Source organism: Ctenopharyngodon idella, chromosome 8, assembly GCF_019924925.1.
Source record: "Ctenopharyngodon idella isolate HZGC_01 chromosome 8, HZGC01, whole genome shotgun sequence".
NCBI classification, from domain to species: domain Eukaryota; kingdom Metazoa; phylum Chordata; class Actinopteri; order Cypriniformes; family Xenocyprididae; genus Ctenopharyngodon; species Ctenopharyngodon idella.
Window position 1 is genome coordinate 29770363 of NC_067227.1, and position 23887 is coordinate 29794249.

Consider the following 23887-nt stretch of genomic DNA (forward strand, 5'->3'; position numbering starts at 1 on the left):
AAACTCCATCTTCACATCCATGTTTCTAAGTGATACTTTATTCATCCATACACAGGGTTTAAGATCTCAAGTCTTTATTGAATTTAGTCAAGTATTCATAGTGTTTTGTATGTTCACAAACAAGCATTCCTCACACATATTCGCAGACAAATATAAAAAGGTGAGGGGCTTTTTTTTTTTTTCCTTTTTGTTTGTTTTTGCAGATGGCATGTCAAGGCACTATTTTAACATATAAATATGCGACCCTTCTACACAATTAAATGACCATACAATGAAACTCGAGACTACAGACGTATCTCCACCATGATCAGAGATCAAAGCTTCTTTAAATATATATATATATAAAAAAAAAAACAGGTTTGAGGTTCTAGCTAAGTCTGTGCTCAGGATACTGTATGTCCAGTTTGTTTTACCTTAACAGTGAGTTTACACTCTGAAAGGTGGATGTGTGATCAGACGGACCTAAATGACTCAGACCGCACAAACGCAGTGAAAGACTGTTTTATAGGGAAAACAGAGCGTTATGAGTTGATCCAGGGGTGCTGTAGACACTCGGCAGCTGTGGCGCGGCTCTCTGGGATGAACTCGAGCATTGTGAGCAGGAAGTCGCTGAACTGAGCAGCTTGATCCAGTGGCCATTCATACTTCTCCAGTAGCACCTCAAACAGTCCCCACGGCTTCAGGTTCGAGATGTGACGCAGCTCACCTACACACACACGCAAATGCTCGGTCAAAGCATTCTCATGCACATTCAAGGACGCAACAACATGCGTATCAAGGTGGCCTGTTTTCTAAGAAAGTGCAAAAGTAGATCAGCACTGTGTGAAGGAAAGTTGTGAATTAAGTAGAGCTGCAAGATTCTGAATGAACAGAGATCACAATTTTTTTTTCTTTAAAATAGAGATCACGATTCTGAACAGACATCGAACTAAACAAAATAACGTAATTTACTAAAATGTTAATTGCTGCAGTCTATTAAAAAAAATATCTATTTTGAAATGATTTTTTTTTTAAAAATCGGTTTTAAGTTTTCAATGACAATCAGCGTTTTCTAAAATGAGCGTATTTCTTAAAAAAATGTATTTGCCATTGAATCATTTAACAGTAACTTGTCGCCACCTACTGGTGTAATGATGAAATTGATACAATCGTTATTTAAAGCATCAAGTTACTTTCAAAAGGTGATTTACTCTATTTTGATCTCTACTGTAGACATCTGAACGAATCTGGTGAGTCAATGATTCACTAATACCAACTGGTTGCAGAAAGAGTCACTGAATGAAATGAGTCAATCTGCTAAAAAGAAAAACCACTGGGATGAATCCAAATAAATGATGGCCACCTGCTAATGGACCACAACGATTCAAACATCTTGTCACTGAAGCATTTTAAATGTACAATTTTTGTGTGTGTTTAAAATAGAGATCATGATTCTGAACAGACATCAATCTAAACAAAATAATGTAATTTACTAGATGTTAATTTACTAAAATGTTAATTGCTGCAGTCTATTAAAAAATATCTAATTTGAAATTATTTAAAAAAAAAAAAAAAAAAAAATTGGTTTTAATGAACGATTCAATGACTCATTAAGACTTCACTTGTTTCATTACTGGATGAATCAGTGTTTTTGAACAAATCTCTTGAATAAATGATTCAACAACAAATACATTTTTTAACAGTAACTTGACGCCACCTACTGGTACTGGTAATGATACAATCTTTATTTAAAGTGTCAAGTTACTTTCAAAAGGTGATTTTGATCTCTACTGTAGACATCTGAATGAATCTGGTGAGTCAATGATTCGCTAATACCAACTGGTTGCAGAAAGAGTCACTGAATGAATCAGTGAACAAATCAGAGTCGTTCTGCTAAAAAGAATCAAAAGTCGCTGGGATGAATCCAAATAAATGATGGCCTCCTGCTAATGGACCACAACGATTCAAACATCTTGTCACTGAAGCATTTTGAGGCATTTTTATCTGAGGTCTAGTGAGAGACGGCGATGATCAGGTGGGGTTTTTCCTTCTATGGCAGCGGAGGAAAGACGAACAGAATTATTACATTATTACTACTCTAATTATTACTACAGCAGTCATGCTCTGTTGCTGGAGTTCTGAAACACGAGAGGCTCTCGTTCACATTTCTCTGTGGTTTAGTAAGCAAGCGGAGAGAACTTTGCTAACGGGCTGATCTTCAGCAAGGATGTTCTGAGCTAATAATATCCTGACCGTTTATCACATGTCTGTGGAAAACCCTTTCAGAATAAACACTGAGCTAATAAAGCAGTGCATCATGATGTTCTGTGGTTTGTCTATGGCCTCATGGCTGAACAACATCATTTCCTCATGCAAACTTCTTTTTCTTTTGGGGTGAAATGTGACTTGGCCATGTTCTTCTTCAGATTCACTCTGATATTCTCCTGTGTGTTTAGAGTCTAGATTTGCAGTGTCTGAAGGACATTCATAAGAACATTGTTTGTCACCTCTGCGGTTGAAGTATTCTCTGGAGTATCTGCCTGAGAGGGCGAAGTGTGGAGGAATGGGACCCAACAGCTCAATGATGTGAGCTATGTGATCTGGAAAACAATAAATCACAATCACACAAATATTTTTGGACTGGTTATTATATATAAATAAAGAGCAAACTAATATCTCTATTATGTGTATATTACGGATGCATAACTTATTAGTGTATGGTTCTCATTCACTACCAGTTTTTAAGTGGACTTAGTTCTGTATTTATAGTGTTTTTTTCCAATAATTATCTACATAGGGATTACATAGATCATATTTTTATATAGACATTTATATATTTCAAGGTGAAAACTACTGACCAACAGTCACTGAGTGCATGTATAAATGTATAAAATAATATATTTAAAGTTATCATCATGCCAATAACACTTGTTGAATGTAGAAAAACTGTGAGGAAGACCAAGGCAACTGACCTTCATCTCGAGTGTAGTCCTCTCCTGAGTGAGGCTCAAACAGGTAGTCTCCAGTCGCCAACTCAAACGCCTGTTGAGACACATAATATTACTGCTCTCTCAAATGACCTCCTTGGACATGCAAAATGATGTATGATAATAAGTGGGCAAAGACTATACTGTAGATGGGTCGATGATGTGACGGGTCATTTTTTTGTCTAAAAGGCTTTAATAATAATAAGAAAACAAAGATATGACATCCAAAGTACGTAAGGTAGTACAACTAGATCTTTTTTATTGAATCCAAAAGGTTTAAATTATATTTTGCTACATATAAAGGAATTTTAAAGATTTTGAAGTCAATCGGTTTAACCGTCCAAAAGCCAATACAGCCATTTCGTTTGTGATTAAAATATCTTAAAATGTAATAAATGTACATATTTTTTTATTCTGGCATGATTTTATAACATCATATATTAACATGGTGCAAAATGGTATTAAAATTATGTGTAGAAGTCGTTGCTTTGTTATGAGAAAGAATGTCCCGAAAAATGAATTTCATTGATTTCATTCGGCGTAACCAATATAAAGCGACCATTTTGGATCAAGTCATGCGGTCAATATCATGTGACAGGATGTGATATCATTCAGACACCTGTAAAGGACCACATGGTCATGAAGTAAAGTAACTAACTCTCTCTTAACTATTTGAAAAATTCATGTTTTCACTTGCTCGTACGCATGTCCCGAAATATCAAGTCATTCGGTACAACCGCTATAAAACATGGAAAATGTTGGAATATTTTAAAAACTTGTACTAAATATAAAATGTTTGATTGTCCTTTTGCTAGCTCGATATCAGCCTGTTAGAATTGTTTGAAAATATCGTCATTCGGTATAACCAAAAGTGTCATTCGGTAAAACTGAAATTTTGGTTAAACCAAATGACTTTTTGGTGACAAATTTTGTCCATCTTGTAAAAAATTACAAAAGCAGTGTTAATTGTTAAAACCTAATAAAACTTTAAAATTAATTATCACCATTATGTTTTTTTTACACTTTTAAAAACCTTGTTCGTCAATGACCCAGATATAGAAAGACGTTCACTCCTATTACTTATGTTCAACTTTACAGGAGAAACTGCAACACGCAATATGGCGGAATATGTCCTGCCTTCTAATAAAAAAAACAATCCCTGATTGATAAAATCACTTCAGCTGCCGTTATAAGCTCCGGTTCCCACTGAAACCTGCTATTTTTAATATTTTTTAACGCTATTTGAGCAACATTAATTAAAGAAACAACATTAATTAAATATTAACTGAAGCAATCCACCATCAAATTAATGTTAATTTATTGCAAGTAATGAAAATGTTTATTTTATGGTTTTAGTTAACAATAATAACCCTTATTAGCATTGAATGAGCTCGTACCATACACGCAGTGCTCCATATGTCAGCAGGGGGTCCGTATTCGGCTCCGATCAGGACCTCCAGAGCTCGGTACTGACGCGTCTGGATGTCCTCTGTAAAGTGCTTGTGCTGATATGGAGGAGAGGACATCAGCAAACATCATACATCACCAGCACCTGACGTGATCCACTTTTTGAATGTAATCAACCCACAGTACTCACCACCCAGCATGCATTGCCAAGGTCTGCAATCTTGATGTGTATTTTATCTGCGTTCTGAGGTTCTAGAGGATTCACTAAGAAATCAGCAGCAGAGTATGCTGGTGGAAAAAACAGACCATTTTAGCACTGGTGTGAAATCAGCAACATAATTACAGCCAAAGAGAACATTTCATTTAAGATGAAAGGCCTTTAGAGTGCAACAGTTCACTTTCTTTCAGAAGTAAAAATCTCATTCATTTTCTTCATAAGGGATATGATTTTGAACAATAACTTAAGCCTTTAAAGACAGACCTACTGTGAGCTACAAGGTTGTTATGGTATATGCTCTTGTTGAAGCTTTCAGTCACATTATTTCAACTTTGTCCTTCATTTCTAACTTGAAAAGTAGAATTTTTTTTTTCTCTTTTTTTTTTTTTGGTTTGTCTGTTTCTCCTCCTTTCTGATGGGTGTGTTTGTCTTTATCCTTTCTTTTTTAATATTTACTCTCTTAGGTTTATTAGTTTATTATTTTGCTGTTAAATTGTGAATCACAAAACAGGACATTAACACAAGCATTTTTTTTTTTTGCATATTTTGAAATAAACAAAATATATTGTTTCTATGTACATAATCAACCTATTTAAATCAATTGTTTTATATATTTGCAATGCTTAATGGGATTGTGGTTGTTTCCCTCACTGAAGCGAAGTACACAGTGTTGTATCTTTTGTCTTTTTGTCCGATTTTTCCTTCAAATCGAAGTTCGTAATTGCTATGATTTGGTGGGTTTTGTTCATGGCTTATAACTCTTAAATGAACACTTTGAAATTCCTATGGAAAAAATGAATGGGAAAAAATACGTATTTGATTTAAAAAAAGATTTAAAATCTCGACATTTTAAAACCAGCTCCGAGGTGAATCATAACATTTCAAACTTTGATTTGAAGCATTGAAAATCATACAAAAATACAAAGGTATAAGACTGTGTACTTAACGGCTTTAGTGAGGGAAAAAACTACAATCCTATGAAGCATTGTGAAGAAAAACAATATATTTTAAGTTTTTTGCAAAATATGCATACATATATACATGTTACAAAAGTACAAAATAAACAGAATAATGAAAAATAAAACTTTTGCATTAGGAGTGTTACAATTTGCACCACTTAAACCAAATTTAAACATTCAAAGCTTAAGCCCAACCCTCCTATACTTAATTTTCCGCGTTCCGCTTTGTTTCGCGCACAGTTGAGAGCGCGAGCCTTTCAAAGTATTCTTCTTTGTCCGTGAGCACAGAAAGACGCATTCGACGCGTGCACACTACCTAGAAGACTTGTTTATAAGAGGTCATTATTGTATGCACTGTTCTTCTTCTGCTCTTTTTCCTGTTGTGGAAAAACAGTGTTGTATTACCGTGTGCACCCCCTTCTGGACTGGAGTGTGGATTGCCTGTATTCTTTGTGTAACTGCACGAACCAAATTGTGATGTACGTGCTGTATGGTTCGGGACGAATACATGTACCGTTACACCCCTAATATAGCAGCATAGCGTGACCAACTCCATTACATCATTTGCAATGCTTCATGGGAGTGGGCGGAGCTTACGAGCTATTTTGGCTCATTTTGCTGTCATGACTGATATGTGGAACTTTCGGTACCGCATCATGGGTAATGTAGTTTTTCCACCACAAATTCCACTGTTAAACACGGTTATTTAAAAAATAAGTTGAAATAATGTGGGCTGACGTCTTTGTAAGAAATGAAAGACTGCCTCGACCCAGATTCCACTCCAATAATAAGCTCATTCCCCAAAATGGCTTAATTATCATAGAGAAGAACAAAGTCAACAGTTTTGTTATTTCTGCACCACTTGGGGTGATCACATGCTGAGCAAATGGTCATCAATTGTAGAATGGGAGCGGGTGAGGGAACCATATCTCAGGCAATGGGGTGTCTTAACTTCATTAACATACAGACCACAGCTGTTACAACAAGAGGAACTTCATTTACACTGTGGGTTGTACATTTTATCTGAATAAAAGGTTTGAGTTTAGGATGTCTGGGGTCATTCTGACAAACCCAAAGGCACTTCATGTACTTTGTCACTGTTGCGCTGCAATAAACTTCTTCATTAAGATCTTCAACGTCCTCATCATTTTTTCTTACAGCTTTAACAGAAGCAAACACCATCAATTAACAACCTCATAGCTCATAGTAGGGCTGTCTTTAAAGGGACAAAAATGAAAATTCATCATTTACTCCCCCTCAAGTTACTCCAAACCTGTATAAATGTCTTTGTTCTGCTGTACACAAAGGAAGATATTTGGAAGAATGTTTGTAACCAAGCAGATCTCGCTTATAAGTTATCGTTTAAAATCAATTTCCCTATGGAGAAAATGAACTGTTGGACTTTATAGGTAGTTTTCCATCAGCTCAAAGCAGTGTACGTACAGTTGGGAGAGAGCAGTGAGCGCTCAGTGGAGTATCCTGACAGTGTGGACAGAGCCGACTCAGAGGTAGCTGACAGGATGGAGCCAGACATGCCGGACAGGCCCGATCCAGGGCTGGAGAAGCGCAGGGGCCCGAAGCCGTTACAGCCCTCTTCCAGCCACGACGAGCCCGAATCAGGACTGTGTTTAGTCGGATCTCTTAAGAAGGAGTGCCCGTTACCGTTCACTGTGACGCACATGAAGAGGAAAATGGGTTAAACATTCAAGTCAAGTCAAGTCAAATTTATTTATATAACACTTTTTACTATACACATTTCAAAGCATGCTGTTATGTCTATAATGTCCTAATGCTTTAACAGAGCAATTTTAGGGTTAGGCGATAATACAACAATGATATAAATGATCCTCTGGATTTAGATCTAGCTGTTTTGTATTTGTTATTTTGTGTAGCAGATATAGCCATATGCCTTAAGGATGCAATACATTACACGACTTTTACCAGATTTTTGTCCCAATTTACAGTCGATGCTAGATGAGAAAGTCAGAGCCAGTCTGTAGATTTTGGGCAGTCGTAGTTGACAGATTTCACTCAAAGTCGTGTAGTGTATGACTGGCACAGTCTCTGATTTTTAAGCTTCAGACTTAGGCTGTGTCCCAATTCAGAGGCTGCATCCTTCAAAGCTCGAACGCATTACAGCGGCGCAACAAAGACTGTCCCAATTCGAAGGCTCCTTCAAATACGGCGCACAAATGCGTCATTCATTTCCTGGGTGTGAAGGATAGAAAGAGTGAATCCTTCACAGCCGCAGCCTATCCCAAGATTCTTTGGGCGGCAGTGATGACTGGAGTTTATTGAGAGAGAAAATGCCAGATTACTTTTAAATGTAAGTATTGTTGGGTTTTAACTTACTCTAATATCTAACAACAGAAACAATTGAAATGTTGACACATCTTACCAACATGTAATTTTAAAAGATCGATTATACTCATTATTATGTACATAAATGGACATAGGTGAACATATTTAGACAGGTTTTAAATCCTGTTTTGTTTCCATACAGTTGAATATAACTTTTAAAAAAAGTCCAGTACAAACATTATTGTCGCTCGTCAACAGCATGTGTCACAGTTGCTAGGCAACAAGAGAAATTCCATGAATTTTCCAGTAACTGGTGACTACTGGATAAGAATTTGAAAAATTATTTTATTGAGATCTAGAGATTGTACTAACCAAAAACGTCTCTAATTAATATTTTATTTTTGGTCTTTGTATAAGCACTGGGGTTGGGAAACACCATTTTTATTGTTACATGTTCCTCTATCCCTAGACTTAAATGTGGACGTAACACTGAACAAATCACTAAAATTGACTAAAATTTCCAAACTAAATAGTCATGGAAATTAACTAAATTCAACTAAATTTTCTGAACAAGCAACAAAGCAGTAAATTTTGATTTATCCTACATTTTTTTCAGAAGTCCTATTTTTCAGATTGATATATAACTGGAGATAAATAAACAATCTGAGGAAAGATGTAAAAAAGGAGAAGCTACGTCAAAGCTCCATTCTCTTTCAAATTCATCTTGATGTTCTAGATGTCATCTTGCATTGGCAAATGGTTCATTAAGCCAGTGCATTAATTAGATTTCCATTTGATGGCCATTAATGCTGGATAATACTGTTTACAGAAATGAAAACACGTCTTGTCACTTGAGTAAAAGATTTGTTGTTTGCTTTGAGATGTTGGAGTGTTGTTTTTTTTACCCAGGAACAACAGGAGACGTGCATAATGGATGTCTCATTATTTTCTGGCTTGAAATATAGTCAAAAATAAACTGAATTGATTTTACACATTAATCTTGTTGCTGTTTACTGCACATCAAACTTTTTCATAATCTTTCAATCGCTCACAGAAGTCCCCACAAGGTATTTTACATCTCATTTTTGAAGTAATAATATATTAAAAATTAATATTTTTTGTCCCTCAACTTACAAAGCCCTCCATCAATCAAGTGAATAAACACTTTTTGCAAATTAGTTTAAAAGAATCATTAAAACAATGATTCAAAAGAACTCATTCGCAGTGCGAACATCACTATAGTTAAATTCTCCACTTGTTCATGCTTAAAACAGATATAAATGTATCTCACTTTGTGCGTGTCTGTCATCGTCCTCTCCGTCCTCGCTGAGCCTCCAGAGTGCTCGTGTGTTTCCAGAACCATCCTGTGGCAAAACCCCATCCAGCTCCTCCATCCTCTGCAGGTCCAACAGCCTCTCGTCCAACAGACGCTGCTGCCGTTTGGCTCTCCTCTTCAACTTCTTCTTCTTATTCTTTGATAATTTAGCCATCTAGGCACAGACAAACAAAAATCCAAAAAACAGCATAAAACACCAAACTAAATTCAAAAATACATTCTAAAACAAGCATGAGATCTGATGTTAGCTGATCAACCTGTGCAATTATGATTGTTATGTTTGAAAGAACAAACTAATCTCACACACTTATTTTGGTTAATATGTTCTCCTAGGAATAGGATGTGTCATAGTGGTTAAGGGCTGGTAACCAGAAGGTTGCTGGTTCAAACTCACCAAAAATAGTTCAAAATTGTGTCCTTTTCCTAAACACTTAAAGGTATAGGTCACCCAAAAATGAAATTTATCCAATAATTTACTCACCCTCAAGCCATCCTAGGTGTATATGACTATCTTCTTTCAGCCAAACATAATCAGAACTATATTAAAAATATCCTGGCTCTTCCAAGCTTTATAATGGGAGTGAATGGTAACGGAGATTTCGAAGCCCAAAAAAATTGCATCCATCCATCATCAAAGTAATCCATATGGCTCCAGGGGGTAAATAAAGACCTTCTGAAGCGAAACAATGCATTTTTGTAGGAAAAATATTTGTATTTATAACTTTATAGACTAAAATCACTATCTTCCGGTAACGTCCATCCGCGCGTTCTGGTCGTATGACGTAGGATGTAGTAGTAGCGTAAGCTTAGGTGAGAGTAGATGCCTCTCGCGGTTCAAATAGGGCTGGCCGACAAACTCAAGTTACTCCGACATTTCTCTTTAAAAATTCTCTTTTTCAACTTCTAATTCTTGACCAGTGTTTTGTTTTGCTCTATCCTCTGCGTTTCCATGTTCGTCAATGTGTCATGCATCGGGTCAGAGGTCACTCTACCGCCGGAACTAGACTCGCGTATGGCTCTTAGCGGAAGCCAGTTATTATAAACTTATAAGTTATATATTTATAAAGCTATAAATATGGATATTTTTCTTACAAAAAACCAATCACTTCGCTTCAGAAGGCCTTTATTAACCGCCTGGAGTCGTATGGATTACTTTTATGATGGATGGATGAATTTTTTTGGGCTTCAAAATCTCAGTTACTATTCACTCCCATTATAAAGCTTGGAAGAGCCAGTATATTTTTTTAATATAACTCAGATTGTGTTCATCTGAAAGAAGAAAGACATACACCTAGGATGGCTTGAGGGTGAGTAAATTATGGGATAATTTTCATTTTTGGGTGAACTAACCCTTTAACCTCAAGTTACTCCAGGGGGACTGTCCTTGAAATAAGTTGCTTCATGATTTGCCAACCTTAGGCACAGGTGCCAGCAATGAAATGCAGAAGGGTTATTTTATTTAGTTACAGAAGCCAAACCCTCTACATTAATCATAATTTTAATAACATGATGTCCAGGGTTCACTCACTTTTGCATGCGCTCTAAGCTTACACTGACGCAGCAAAAGTGAATTCTGCCACGGGGGATATCTGACACGTCTGCGCCATTTCCAGCACTGGGACTATTTTGGGACGGCAGCACTGTTGCCATGTCTGTTGTCTGGTTGAGCCGTGACACGTCCGCTCTACTAAGCCCAGTCTTACTGAACTGACCTGATGAACCTCAGTGTCTGGCGCTGTCTGTAAAACTACTGCTGCTACTTATAAATCACACTTCCTGCTGTAGGTGCAGATATATATTTATCAGAGGTACTCAACTGTATTTCAGACCTTACGCTCTGGTTACTGTATATCAAATAAATTGGGTCAATGTACTCTTAAGGGGTCAGAGAGGTGCATGCAATATGTCTGATATGGATATGTCTGTCTGAAAAAAAAAACAGGATACAATCGTTCAAAAGTTATAAACCTTTTAAATCAATTATGATATTAATTAGCCATTGTTACAACATCTCAAAACATTTACAGGTGAAAAGATTAAAAAGGAAGGTGGTGATGCACAGAAGGAATCACAAGGACTGATTAAATTAAAATATGCCATAAAGAAAATGAAATGCAGTTTAGCCGACCTAAAACACGTCAAGTTGAGACGTGCAGAAATAGTCCTGGATGGATAATTTGTATAATTACTCTTTTTATTTTATTTTTTTTAGGAAACAGGCAGCCATTCATTCCATTATGAAAATCTGCAGCCTAACCATTAGAAAAGGCCAAAACAATAATTATTATTTCCTTTCCTTGTTTTATCATAATTCTGTCATAATAATAAAAATACATTGAGTTGAGACTTGAGAAAAAATTTTCCGTTTGGATAATTACTCTTTTTAAGTTAAGTAACAGCAATTCCTCCAAGTACAAAATCTGTAGCCTAACATTTAAAACGGACCAAAACATAGATAAAAATGCATAACAATTAATTTTATTATTACTTTTTTATTTCTTGCTTTACATTACATTTGTACAACAATAACAATTACATTGTTATTATTATTATAAAAATTATTATAAAACAATAAATAAAATAAATAAAAGCCAATTTGGCATATCGGGCACAACAAAAAACTCAATATCCATGTCGTTCCTAAAAATTCAATACAGGTCGGTCTCTTCCAAAAATACAACCAGGGCTGCCAACTCTCACACATTCAGTGTGAGACTTATGCATTTGACACTGCTTTCATGCCACACATCCATATTCTCACGCAGTGAAAAATCATCGCGGAGCAAACAGACAAGACAGAGCAGGTTACTTTTGAAACAAAGTCTCAGCTTTCAAATTTTGTAAGTTTTATTACGAAATTTAAACAATAAATACTGTTATGGAATAACATATCGCTGTAGCTCAGTTCAAGCGAACCGGAGCACATGAACCGATCATCTCTTCCTCGTTACTACTAGTTACAGTACAAAAACAGTAATGAACATCAGAAGGTATGTTGAAAGAACCTGTACAACTTACTGAAATATATTATGTCATTGCTAAATCAGTGTTTCAACAGCGACTAAAACAGCTTGTAAATAATATTTCACGTAAGGTTTACTTCAGAAAAGCCATTCAATGTCCATAAACTACAGTTAGTGAGAAAAATTTACTCCAGAGAGGAGCAAAAAAAGCACTATATTACATATTAAAGGTGCAGTAAGCGATTTCTGAGAAACGCTGTTGATATTTGAAATCACCAAAACAAACACGCCCCTACCCAAAATGATCACACCTCTATCTTGATAGCTTCGCCTCCAAATTCACAAACACGACTTGACACACGCACACGGCAGCCATTGTAAGTCCACAAGACCAAAAGTGCATAGAAGTGTGCCATTTGGGATTCAGCCTTTCAACAGTTTTTCTCAGAAATTGCTTACTGCACCTTTCATTATATTTTTACTCTAATACCATTAAAAGTTATTATTATAACTTTATTATTATAAAAACGTCCTTAAAGGGATAGTTTGAAACAACTTGAGGGTTAGTAAATGATTTCATTTTTGGGTGTACTATCCCTTTAAATGCGATTATATACAAATCAGTTGTTAATTAATCTTTAATAATAATGTACCAGTTGACAGGGTTCCATGTATAGTTTACAACATTAGTTGAGAACGATTTTTTTTCCTTGTGAAAAATTAACATGCACTATATATCCATGTATATACCCAAATGAATCAATATTGAATCACAAGCTCATGAATCGAATCGTCAATACCACCCCCACCCCCCAAATTCTCACTCCTAGCTGAACTCAAAAGTTGGCAGCCCTGATATACCACCCTTCCAAGCGGATAATTTTGAAATATCTTTTTCTTTTCAACATGTCATTCCTCAACTCTGTTGCAGAGACAGTCTTGCTTTTTGCCATTCATCTCATTTATATTCAGAGGAGAGGAAAATGTGACAGTAATTCGTGAAATCACTCTCAGCCATGCAGAGGTGGTGGCTGAAATAAGAAAAGCAGGATACAGGGAGCGGGAACGCACCGGATCTCTGTCTGACTGTCATGACGTGAGAAAAGATAATGCTCCTGTCTGAGAACAGCTTACAGCACTGCTCTTTTCTCACTTTTAAAATAGTCCCTTTTAACTTTTCTTCTAAAGAATGAAAGAAGAAAATGAATCGAAATGCAGAATGATCAGATGAAGGAACACAGCTAGCTGGTTTAATGCTCCAGCATGCAAACACCTCTGAAAGGTCTAATAATGTTAGTGAGGAGTTAACGGTGCCAAATCAACACATCTGTGGGGTGGCACAGAGCATCAAGACCAAATCCACTGACTAGGTAAACACATAAAGAAATGTTTTCTCTATGCAAGCAGCATTTAAACATAGACTCTATGTGTTTAAATGTTTATAAAATCAGTTATCGGCCAAAATGAAAGCATATTTTGAGCACAGCTTGCATTCTCTTTCCCCAGATCAGTGGATCTGACCCTAGCCATGGAGATTTGCCCCTTTCCCAGTGGTTCATGCCCGTGTATCTACAGAGGCAGGGGTGGGTTAGGGTTACAGCAGGCAGATTATAACAGTCATGTGTCATTTTCACCAGGACAAACTACATCCTCTCTGTATTTTAGCAGGCACAACTCTGAACGTACCTGTTTTTCCCTTGGGGCCGTGCTAACTGCCGTCAGAACAGAAGAGGAAAGAGGGAAGGGACAGAAAACCACAATGATAATTATAATAATTCAAAATAAAAAGAAAACAGAGAAAGAAAAGATAGGACACCAGTTAGAAACCAAACAGACGACAGAGAAGAAATGAGAAATGATTGGCATATTCACCACAGAAGCAGAGGAGAAATGACGACCAGCATGCAGATCAATTTAACTGGCACATTTCTAGTTGATTCAAAGTTAAAAACACACCCAAGTGACTTTCTTACTTGCTTTCTTACCTTTGTAACTTTGTAAAAATCATTTGGAAAGTAACCCCTAATCTATGACCTGGACTCAATTGTTGAGGAGAAAAGAACTGTGTGCTTGAGCTAACATCCACAGGAAGGCAAATCTGTGCAAAAAGGATTGGCTGTCACTGCTATAGTAAGGCTGAAACAACTAATCGATAAATTCAATAATGAAATTGACAAACTTCATTATCTATAAGTTTTAAATTTGAAAAATTGAAGTACAACTGATCATTAGGTCAAGATCATTGCCAGACAAGCACATTGTGTTGTTATAGTTTATGCCAGGAATACTCAAATTACATTTCGCTCAAGGGACACTTTTAGAAAATGCAGGATGACCAGGGGTCAGTGAATAAATAACTAGGCAATACTTGATTTTCATTTGGCATTGACGGAAGTATAAACCACAGTTATGTGTTACACTAGCCTCATATTTTGAATCAAAACAGTAATAAATGCTGGTCAGTCTTTGAAAGGCATTTTTCATCACTATGTCCAACGACAATGAATGAAAAAAAAGTAAACCTTATTTACGCGTAAATACAATAAAGTCGTAATAAATTGTGTATTTTGATGTACATCCTAGTGAAATGGATTATCGAAAAAGAAAAAACAACAGCGTAGGAAGTGGAAGCTTGCATTCGATTGTAAGAAATTGGTGGGTTTTATGCAGACTAATGGCGCTTTTTTTCGGTTTGCTTTTCCACTGCAGTTTAGTACCGCTTCAAAGCGGGTGGGATTATAGACTGAGTTGCGCCGCCTCTATTGCCGTGGATCCGCTCCTCGGCTACCATCGAGTCTGGCACCTCGTCTACTGACCATGTAAAAAAAGTTGCACGAACAAATGATACTGCGGTGGCTGTTACTGATTATTTAAATCTAGCGGGTTTGGTGTCTCGTGTTTCAAATCCAATTATGCTGGTAGTGACGATTCTCTCTGACCAATCAGTGATCTGCAGTGTTTACACATCACAAAAAGTATCAGTACGGAGGTGGTACTATTTAAGTGAGCCGTACCGTTCCATACCGAGCCGTCCCATGCAGTGGAAAAGCGCCATAAGTGATTGGAGAAGTCTGCCATACATCACCAGAGAGAGGTCTGTCATTTTCACCAGAAGATCGAGTTATGACGTTTTTATTAAAAATTATGAAGTCAAAAATAATAGTTAAAAAAAAAAATCAAACATATGCATGGATGAATTGTTCACAATAATATCAATAACATGCATTTAAAAATTGGTCGTTATTTTTGTTTTTGCACACAAAAAGTATTGTTCAGTCACGTGGACTATTTTAACGATGTCTTTACTACTTTTCTTGGCCTTGACAGTGGTAATCACGTTGCAGTCTATGGAGGAGTCAGAGAGCTCTCAGATTATCAAAAATATCTTAATTTTGTTCAGAAGATGAACGAAGGTCTTACGGGTATGGAACGACATGAGGGTGAATAATTAATGACAGAATTTTTATTTTTTGGGTGAACTAACCCTTTAATACAATTAATAAATTAACATTGCAGCCGTTTACTTTACTTGTAAATACTTCGCATGTAAAATTTTAAAAGTTTAAAGTTCAGAACCAGCTGGTACCAGCATTTCTGCAGTACTGGTAGTACCGGTTATATTTGGTATCCGCTGATAGACGATGCTTTCAAACGCTCTTGTTCATGTTTGAATCGAGATCGTGATCTTTTAACGATTAATCGTGCAGCTCTAAGTCTTAATGATTTTTAAGGGAGGCTCTTCTCTGGTATCAAGAACCACAAAATTTTACTGGTATTTTAACCGACTACTGAAATTTTGGTACCGTGACAACCCTAGAACATAATTTAAAATTTTCTTTAAATATCATCTATATCATATGGAATGTATTTATTATGCAAGCATTAAATGAGTCATATACTGTATGAGTCTGAAGGGAGCGTTACGCAAGTCTCACGTGATACTAAGGTGAGTCTCAGGTGAGCCTGATGTGAGTCACACTTGAAAACAAAGAACTGTACCAGAAGAGCCGGAGGGGGGCGGAGCTCCAGCCTTCTGCCATATCGTGGCCTCTGCCGCCAACCGTCTCACATACACCTCATTCACGTCTAGCAGGATATTTTCAGGCTTTATGTCTGTATGGATGATCTTGCATTTCGTGTGTAAGTAATCCAAGCCCTCGAGAACCTGGAGGAGAGAAATAAACGTGTCTGAATTAGGGATGTCCATAAATTCCCATAATCGATCATTGTTTAAATTAATGATCAGTTAATCTATTAATTGTTAACTGTAACTTTTTAAATCTGAAGCGGGGGGGCGCTACAAAGCTATCATGTTACTTAAAGGGATAGTTCAATTATCCCATGATTCACTCGCCCTCAAGCCATCCTAGGTGTATATGACTATCTTCTTTCAGACGAACACAATCGGAGATAGATTTAAAAATATATCCTGGCTTTTCCAAGCTTTATAATGGTAGTGAATGAGGCCAGATTTTGAAGACCCAAAAAATTAATCCATCCATCATAAAAATAATCCATACGGCTACAGGTGGTTAATAAAGGCCTTTTGAAGCGAAGCGATGGGTTTTTGTGAGAAAAATTCAATACCAGGGGTTAGATGGAGCTGCAATGTGTATACCGTATGCTGGTAAAAACAAGTCTGAGAAACTGTTGTTTCAAATTGCCTGTACTTTTTTAACATCTTTATGACTCACCTGTCGAAGAATGCTTTTCACACAGATCAGAGGCAGACCCATGTAGTTCGATTTGATGATCCATTTCAACAGCTGGTGACCGAGCACCTCTAGTACCATACACACATCTGAGAGGTCAAGAAGTCAAGGACAGAGTTTGTGATCATTAAACCACACGAATCCTGCTATTTAAATACGCGTCCCAGAGAGAATGAGTGCCACAGTTTCGTTTTCTACAGATACTTAAGTGTGTTTTTCATTTGATAAAAAGCTATCGGCAAAAACGACACAGAACCTCAGAGGTCTTCACGACAAACCAGCTGAATAAATGTTCCGTTTAACTTGTGCAGCACTTTATTTAACAAAAAATAAATAAATAAAAACTAAAGAAATTGTTATATTTTCATTTGATTACATTTTAAAAGAATTAAATTGTTAAGGTATCATTCATTAAATTTGGTTAGACATGTTTTATGATGATTTAAATTTAACTAACTCATTAAAACGGAATCCAGAAAAATGAAACAGAAAAGAGAAATTACATGGAATTTATGAAAAAAATGAAATTGATTTTATAGGGCCCTAAAAAAAAAAAAAAAAAGAGATAGTCCTAGGAAATTCAAATTTGAAGAATATAAAATCATGTAGGCTTGAAAGTCGAGATGGAGAGAATTATTATGAGAAAAGATTATGAAAACAAGTTTTGAATCATGAATCATGCACAATAAGAACAAGAGCATGTATTAAAGTAAACTGAGTCAATATTGATTTTATGTTGACTTTAAATGACAGAGAAGACTTCAGATATGACTTCTACAGCTAAAAGAGGTCCATCATCATGACGATCACGTGACAGGCAGTAAAGGATACGAACACCATTGACACCAGAGATTTTGAAGTCATCAATGAGCTGTACTATCCTCTCTCGTTTGGTGTCTGTGGGGTCGCTGTCTCGCACCTGAGGAAAAACTCTGTCAGAATATATATATATATCTTTGTTTTAAATTTGTAATTAAAATGGTTAATGTATTCAGTTCTCAGACTTACACATTTCAGTAGTTTAATCTCATCCAGTGCAGTCTCAGTGTAGTGCTGGGCACTTTTAACCACTTTCAGTGCCACAAACCGTTTCCGTCTACAAACAAATATCATATATTGTTGAATTCACACAGACAGTCGAACAGCATGTGCGGCGGACTATCCATACATGACTATCTGGCTGACTATCCATAATCTGACATCGGCTTACATCTGAATATTTAGAGATTGCGCATCTAGTTCCAGCAGTTTAATCTCAGGGATTAGGATTCACGTAGATCCAAGCATGTAAAATACTCACTGTAGATCCCAGCACAGCCATACTGTGGAGAAATGACCCCATCCCAGTTTCCTGACCACGTGATATCTGCCATTAAACAAGTCTCCAATTTTTACTGGATAATACCCTCCTGAAAAAAAAAAAAATTGTTCCATAACATACATTCAACTAGTCATTATAGGTCATTACTATATATAGTAAATTAAATAATAAATAATAAAGAGTCTATTTTTTCAAAAGCTTTGAATGTGGCTCATTCATTCAAAAATTATAAATGGAACAATATGTTTTGTAATATTAGTTGTTACTGTTCCAAGTCTTTTGTTTCATAAAGTGAGGCTGTTTTGCACCAGGGATATTTTTGATAACTAAAACTAAAAATTAAACTATTGTTAAACTATGTTAATTGTAATAAATCTGAAATAAAACACAAATATTAGATGAAAAACTTAAAATGAAAATCTGAAATGTGGCCTTGGCAACTAAATGAAAAAAATAATAATAATGATTGTAAATAAATAAAAACTAAAACCGAAATAAAAATAAAATTAAACCTAAATAGTTATATTTAAAAATAATAATAAAAATGACAAAAAGAAAATGACAAAAAATTTTACTAAAATTAAAACTGAAAATATAAAAATAAAAGCTAAATCAAAATATTAATTAAAAACTATAATATAGGTCTGCACAATATATTGCGATTTATCGCAAATTTTATGGCATGTGATTTGGCAAAGGCTGCGATTATTTTATGCACAGCTTGTCAGAGCTGTACAGCTCTGTGATCAGTAGTAAATGCTGCTCCATCTGAAAGCCAGAGGGCGCTCTTGCGCAGAAACTCTAAAAATGCCCTGCTGCAGAAGAAGATAACACGCATCATTCCAGGAAATCCCTATGGGCATCATACTATCACTGTAGTTGGATAAACAGAAGATTGAAACGCTTTGATTAATTAAACATGACTAATAAACAAATGACTGCCTTATTCTGTGTAAGAAGCCACACCGTCTCACAGAAGGATGCTCAATTGTCGTTATGAAGTGAGTTTGGAGTAAAAACATGTTATTAAAGGGGGGGTCTAATGCTATTTCATGCATTCTGACTTATTTACACTGTTAAAGAGTTGGATTCTCATGCTAAACATGGCCAAAGTTTTAAAAAACTAGCTGAACGTATAATGGAGTATTTCTATGCCAAAAATACTCTTCCGATTCCTCACAAACTTCTGACATTTTTTTTCGAGTATGGCCCTTTATTATGTAATAAAGGGTGGAATTCCTTGTATGGGCACTTCCCCCAGAAGGGCGCGCACGCACACATCGACCAGAGCGACCAGAGCAAGAGCATACCCATCAACGTTCGGCTTTACGGAAGTCGTCAGCAGCCCTGCACAGGACTTGCTCAAGAAAGATTTGTCACTTTGTTTTTAGACCACGAAATCAACAATGTCACCAAAGTGTCTTTTTTTGTCTTTTTTGTCTTTTTTCACAAAACTAACTGTGATTAGATGCATATTTCTGAGATTTACATCATGTTATAAGATTTTGGCGATATCACCCATCTCTTTAAGTTGGACAACATTATATTAAAGGATCAATAAGTATGATAATCCTACCTTTACAGTAATCTGACGGATTCTCCTGCTCCTCGTCATCTGACCCGAGTAATTCTGCTGGGGGTGGGGAAAAGTCTGGAGGGGGAGGGCTCAGAGCTTGTGGTGGGGTCGGCTGATTGGACGGGTCCCGTGGAGTGGGAGGAGTCGTGGAGAGAACTGAAGGTAGGCCCAGTGAAGGTGCTATTGGAGTGGAAGGCGTGTCTGGAGACGAGAGGACGCTGGGTGAGGGAACCACTGTGATGGGAATGGAGTGTGGGAGGGGGGCCGGAGGCTGCAGGTCTGGGGGACTCTGGGAGAGGTTTAACGGGGGTGTCGGGGGCGACTCTGGAGGGGTGGAGGATCTGTGGATGGTGAGGATGTGGCACAGTTCATCGGAGGAGGGGATCTGGGGTCTGAAGATCAATAAATAAGAGAAGAAGAGATGTTTAAATACAACATCAGGTGGTTGACATCCTGTGTGAAAGTACACTCTTCTACATAACACTTATCTGTTGTCTATGCCAAACGCAGCCATGTTTAAAGGCGCAGAATGTTACTATTTATAGTCAAGCATCGCTGATGATAACTTCATAAATAATACATCAACAGCTACTACTTTTCATAAGCAATCTACAGCTGTGACTTTCATATCTAGGGCTTATGATGTCACTCATATTCTTCGACCATCTGTGCGATTCAAAACATCAATGCATCATCTTAATATAAGGCCACACTGTGTCTCAGACTATCTAATATTTTATTAAATAGCCAATAAGTACATTTAAAAGGGATTAGCAACATTGGTCGACCAATATCGGTTTGACCAATAATGATATCTAGAGAGCAATGTGGCCATTATAATGGCAAACATGAACATTATACACAAATACATTCTATTAATAATAGAATAGTATAACAATAGTACATAATTGTTTGATATTAATGAGCATTACAGATCACTTCAATGCAACATTAAAAGCATGTCATTTTCTGTCTGTGCTACTGGCATAAACAGTAATGAAAGCTGATGGGGTAAATATAATGTCTTCTTAGAATATGACACTATGAGCACGTGATTATTTATGTAGGGGAAGCACGTACATCTGCTCTACACATCTTCTCCAGCCTACTTCTGAAATTCTGTATCGCAGCACTGCTATTGAAATTTAATAGTTTGTAATTTTACTTATTTGACCGTTTTACTTTGTACTGAAATTTAATGTGTACTAAATTAAAGGATTAGTTCACTAATTAAAATTTCTTGATAATTTACTCACCCCCATGTCGTCCAAGATGTTTACGTCTTCCTTTCTTCAGTTGAAAAGAAATTAAGGATTTTGAGGAAAACATTCCAGGATTTTTCTCCATATAGTGAACTTCAATGGACACCAATGGGTTGAAGGTCCAAACTTCAGTTTCAGTGCAGCTTCAAAGGGCTCTACATAATCCCATATGAGGAATAAGGGTCTTATTTAGCGCAACAATCGGCCAAGTTTATATACTTTTTAACCACAAATGCTCGTCTTGCACTGCTCTGCGATGCGCCACGCATTTCGTAATCATGTTGGAAAGGTCACGCGTGATGTAGGTGGAAGTACCGCAGTAGGGCGAAAAACTCCATCTCATTTTTTCCTCCAACTTCAAAATCCCCTGACATCGTTGTTTTACCTTTTTTTTGTAAAAGCCATTTGACTTAGTCTTCGCTTTGTAGACACTGGATCGGTACTTCTGCCTACGTCATGCGTGACCTTTCCAACGTGATTACGTAATGCGTGGCACATCGCAGAGCAGTGCAAGACGAGCATTTGTGGTTAAAAAGTATATCAATTTTTTTTTATTTTAGACAATGACCGATCGTTTCGTTAGATAAGACCCTTATTCCTCGTCTGGGATCATGTAGAGTCCTTTGAAGCTGCACTGAAACTGTAATTTGGACCTTCAACCCGTTGAACCCCATTGAAGTCCACTATATGGAGAAAAATCCTGGAATTCCTCAAAAACCTTAATTTCTTTTCAACTGAAGAAAGAAAGACATAAACATCTTGGATGACATGGGGGTGAGTAAATTATCAAGAAATTTTAATTCTGAAGTGAGCTAATCCTTTAACAAATGTGGGAAAATGATATCTGTGCATGATCTGTGGTTCTTATCCATGATAAGAACGTATGTATGAATGTACGTACGTAACGTATGTATGTATGCAATCTGTACCTAATGTGTATTGTTCTGATTTTTTCAGGCATGTGTTAAAATAGGTTCCACGTGCATGGACTGAGAGGGAGGGCCATGAGTCAATATGCTTATCTGGAGAAGTGACTCCCATGGCCACCCTCCTATATATTTTTAGCAGCACCTCACGGAGCAGAAACCCAGATCTGGATTCTGCCCAGTAAAACACACTCACCCCAGCTCCAAACTAGAGATCTCCACTGCTGCTGCTGCTGCTGCTTTGCGGTGCTTCTTGTTTTTCTTCTTCTGCTTTTTGCCGTGGCCGTTCAGGGGAAGGCTGTTATCACTGCTGAATACTGCCATGCATCAGAGAGAATATCATATAACAGAATACATATTAGACACGCTGTTATAGGCACCCCCACCCCCAATTCACTATATATGAGTAACTAATGGAGGGCAATCCAGCAGCATGCATAAACAGATCGAGGATATTACATCGTCAACAGGCTATATGACTTTACTAATCCCATGCATTTATCAAAAATCCACCGAATAATTCATACGAAACAAAAAATCTGTGAAAATCCAAACATTAGATCCTCTAAACGTGCTCGCGCTTAGCTTTACCGCTAACACAGGCTCTAGTCATCAAAACAAGCGTCATTTTAACCCTCCGACAAGCAGACATTGTTGAATTTATACTCGAGACACATAATACATCCACAGATATTTACATGTTTAAGGCTGTTTAGCTGTTTTTTAGTAAAAACACTCTCACCGTTCATCGATATCATCGGGACAGCTGTCACCTCACGCACATTCGCTTGTTGGTTCTGCGCATGCGCATTGGGCACAGAGTTGTACTGACAGCAGCTCGTGCAGACGGTCCATGCCATATGCCCACTGTGATTAGATATAAACAGAATAAATACCAAATAATATTTTTTTTTTTTTTTTTTTTTTTACTTATTTCTAATATATTTGGCTAATTTAGTGAAAAAATACACGTAAATTATCGTGTGTGCTTTTTTTAATCTGAAGCAAGAAATTGTCATATTTTTGTTATGGATGCCAATATATCAGTCTGACCTCAGAAAGCATTAAACTGTCTAATTTTATTTGGCCAAAAGTGTCAAGGTTGAGGCTAGGATGACACGGCTGAAGGGATACATCAGGTTTTTCATTTTAATTATTTTAGTAATCTAATGTTTAGCTACTTTTTAGGCACATACTAAACCTTTATATGTAAATTATGTGTGATAATTTTTGGTGACACTTTACAATAAGCTTCCATTTGTTAACTTTAGTTAACTACATTAGTTAACATGGACAAAGAATAAACAATACTTCTGCATTTATTAATCTCAGTTAATGTTAATTTTAACATTTACTGATGCATTTTTAAAATCAAAGGTTGTATCTGTTAATTTAATGTATCTAAGCTAATATGAACGAACAATGAACAGTTGTATTTTTATGAACATTAACAAAGATTCATAACAAACGTATTGCTCATTGTTAGTTAATATAAGTCAATGCATTAACTAATGTTAATTAATGGAACCATATCGTAAGTGTTACCTATATATTTTCATAAAAACAGTTCAGAATTTAAACAAAAAAAACCTTTTTTGTTATTTCTGCCACCAACATGTCAGTTTATGTCCCAGGGGAGATGGGACACATCTATTTAAAATATCGGCTACATCCTGAAATCGCACACTTCCCTATGTAGTAGGCGAAAAAACAGTATGTAATAAAAACAAGCATGTCTGAATTCACAGTACTCATAAAAGAGTACCAAAAGTTGACCTACTTCTTCCAGTGACATTCTGAAGTGTGCACAGGACACTTTACTATCCCATGAGGCCACGCCCATGGGAGAGGATTTGTGAATGGCAGCGAAGCAACGTAACTGATGCTGGTAGGTCACATGATAATGACAACATGGCAAATGTAGTTCGTCCAGATTACATT

General features: G+C 36.6%; 1 protein-coding gene across 1 annotated transcript; it reads right to left on the bottom strand.

Annotated features, from left to right (window-relative positions):
- Window positions 1-18: 18 nt before the first annotated feature.
- On the bottom strand, window positions 19-22821 carry srpk3 (SRSF protein kinase 3). The gene is made up of 16 exons (XM_051902536.1): window positions 22689-22821; window positions 22143-22263; window positions 19759-20150; window positions 18162-18270; window positions 17870-17957; window positions 17693-17780; window positions 16844-16950; window positions 16149-16314; window positions 13836-13861; window positions 9142-9340; window positions 6993-7217; window positions 4564-4661; window positions 4364-4471; window positions 2952-3021; window positions 2487-2579; window positions 19-706 (listed from the first exon to the last, which is right to left on the bottom strand). Exons 1-16 carry the CDS (start codon window positions 22804-22806, stop codon window positions 522-524), a joined length of 2193 nt encoding a protein of 730 aa, XP_051758496.1. The 5' UTR covers window positions 22807-22821; the 3' UTR covers window positions 19-521.
- Window positions 22822-23887: the final 1066 nt, after the last annotated feature.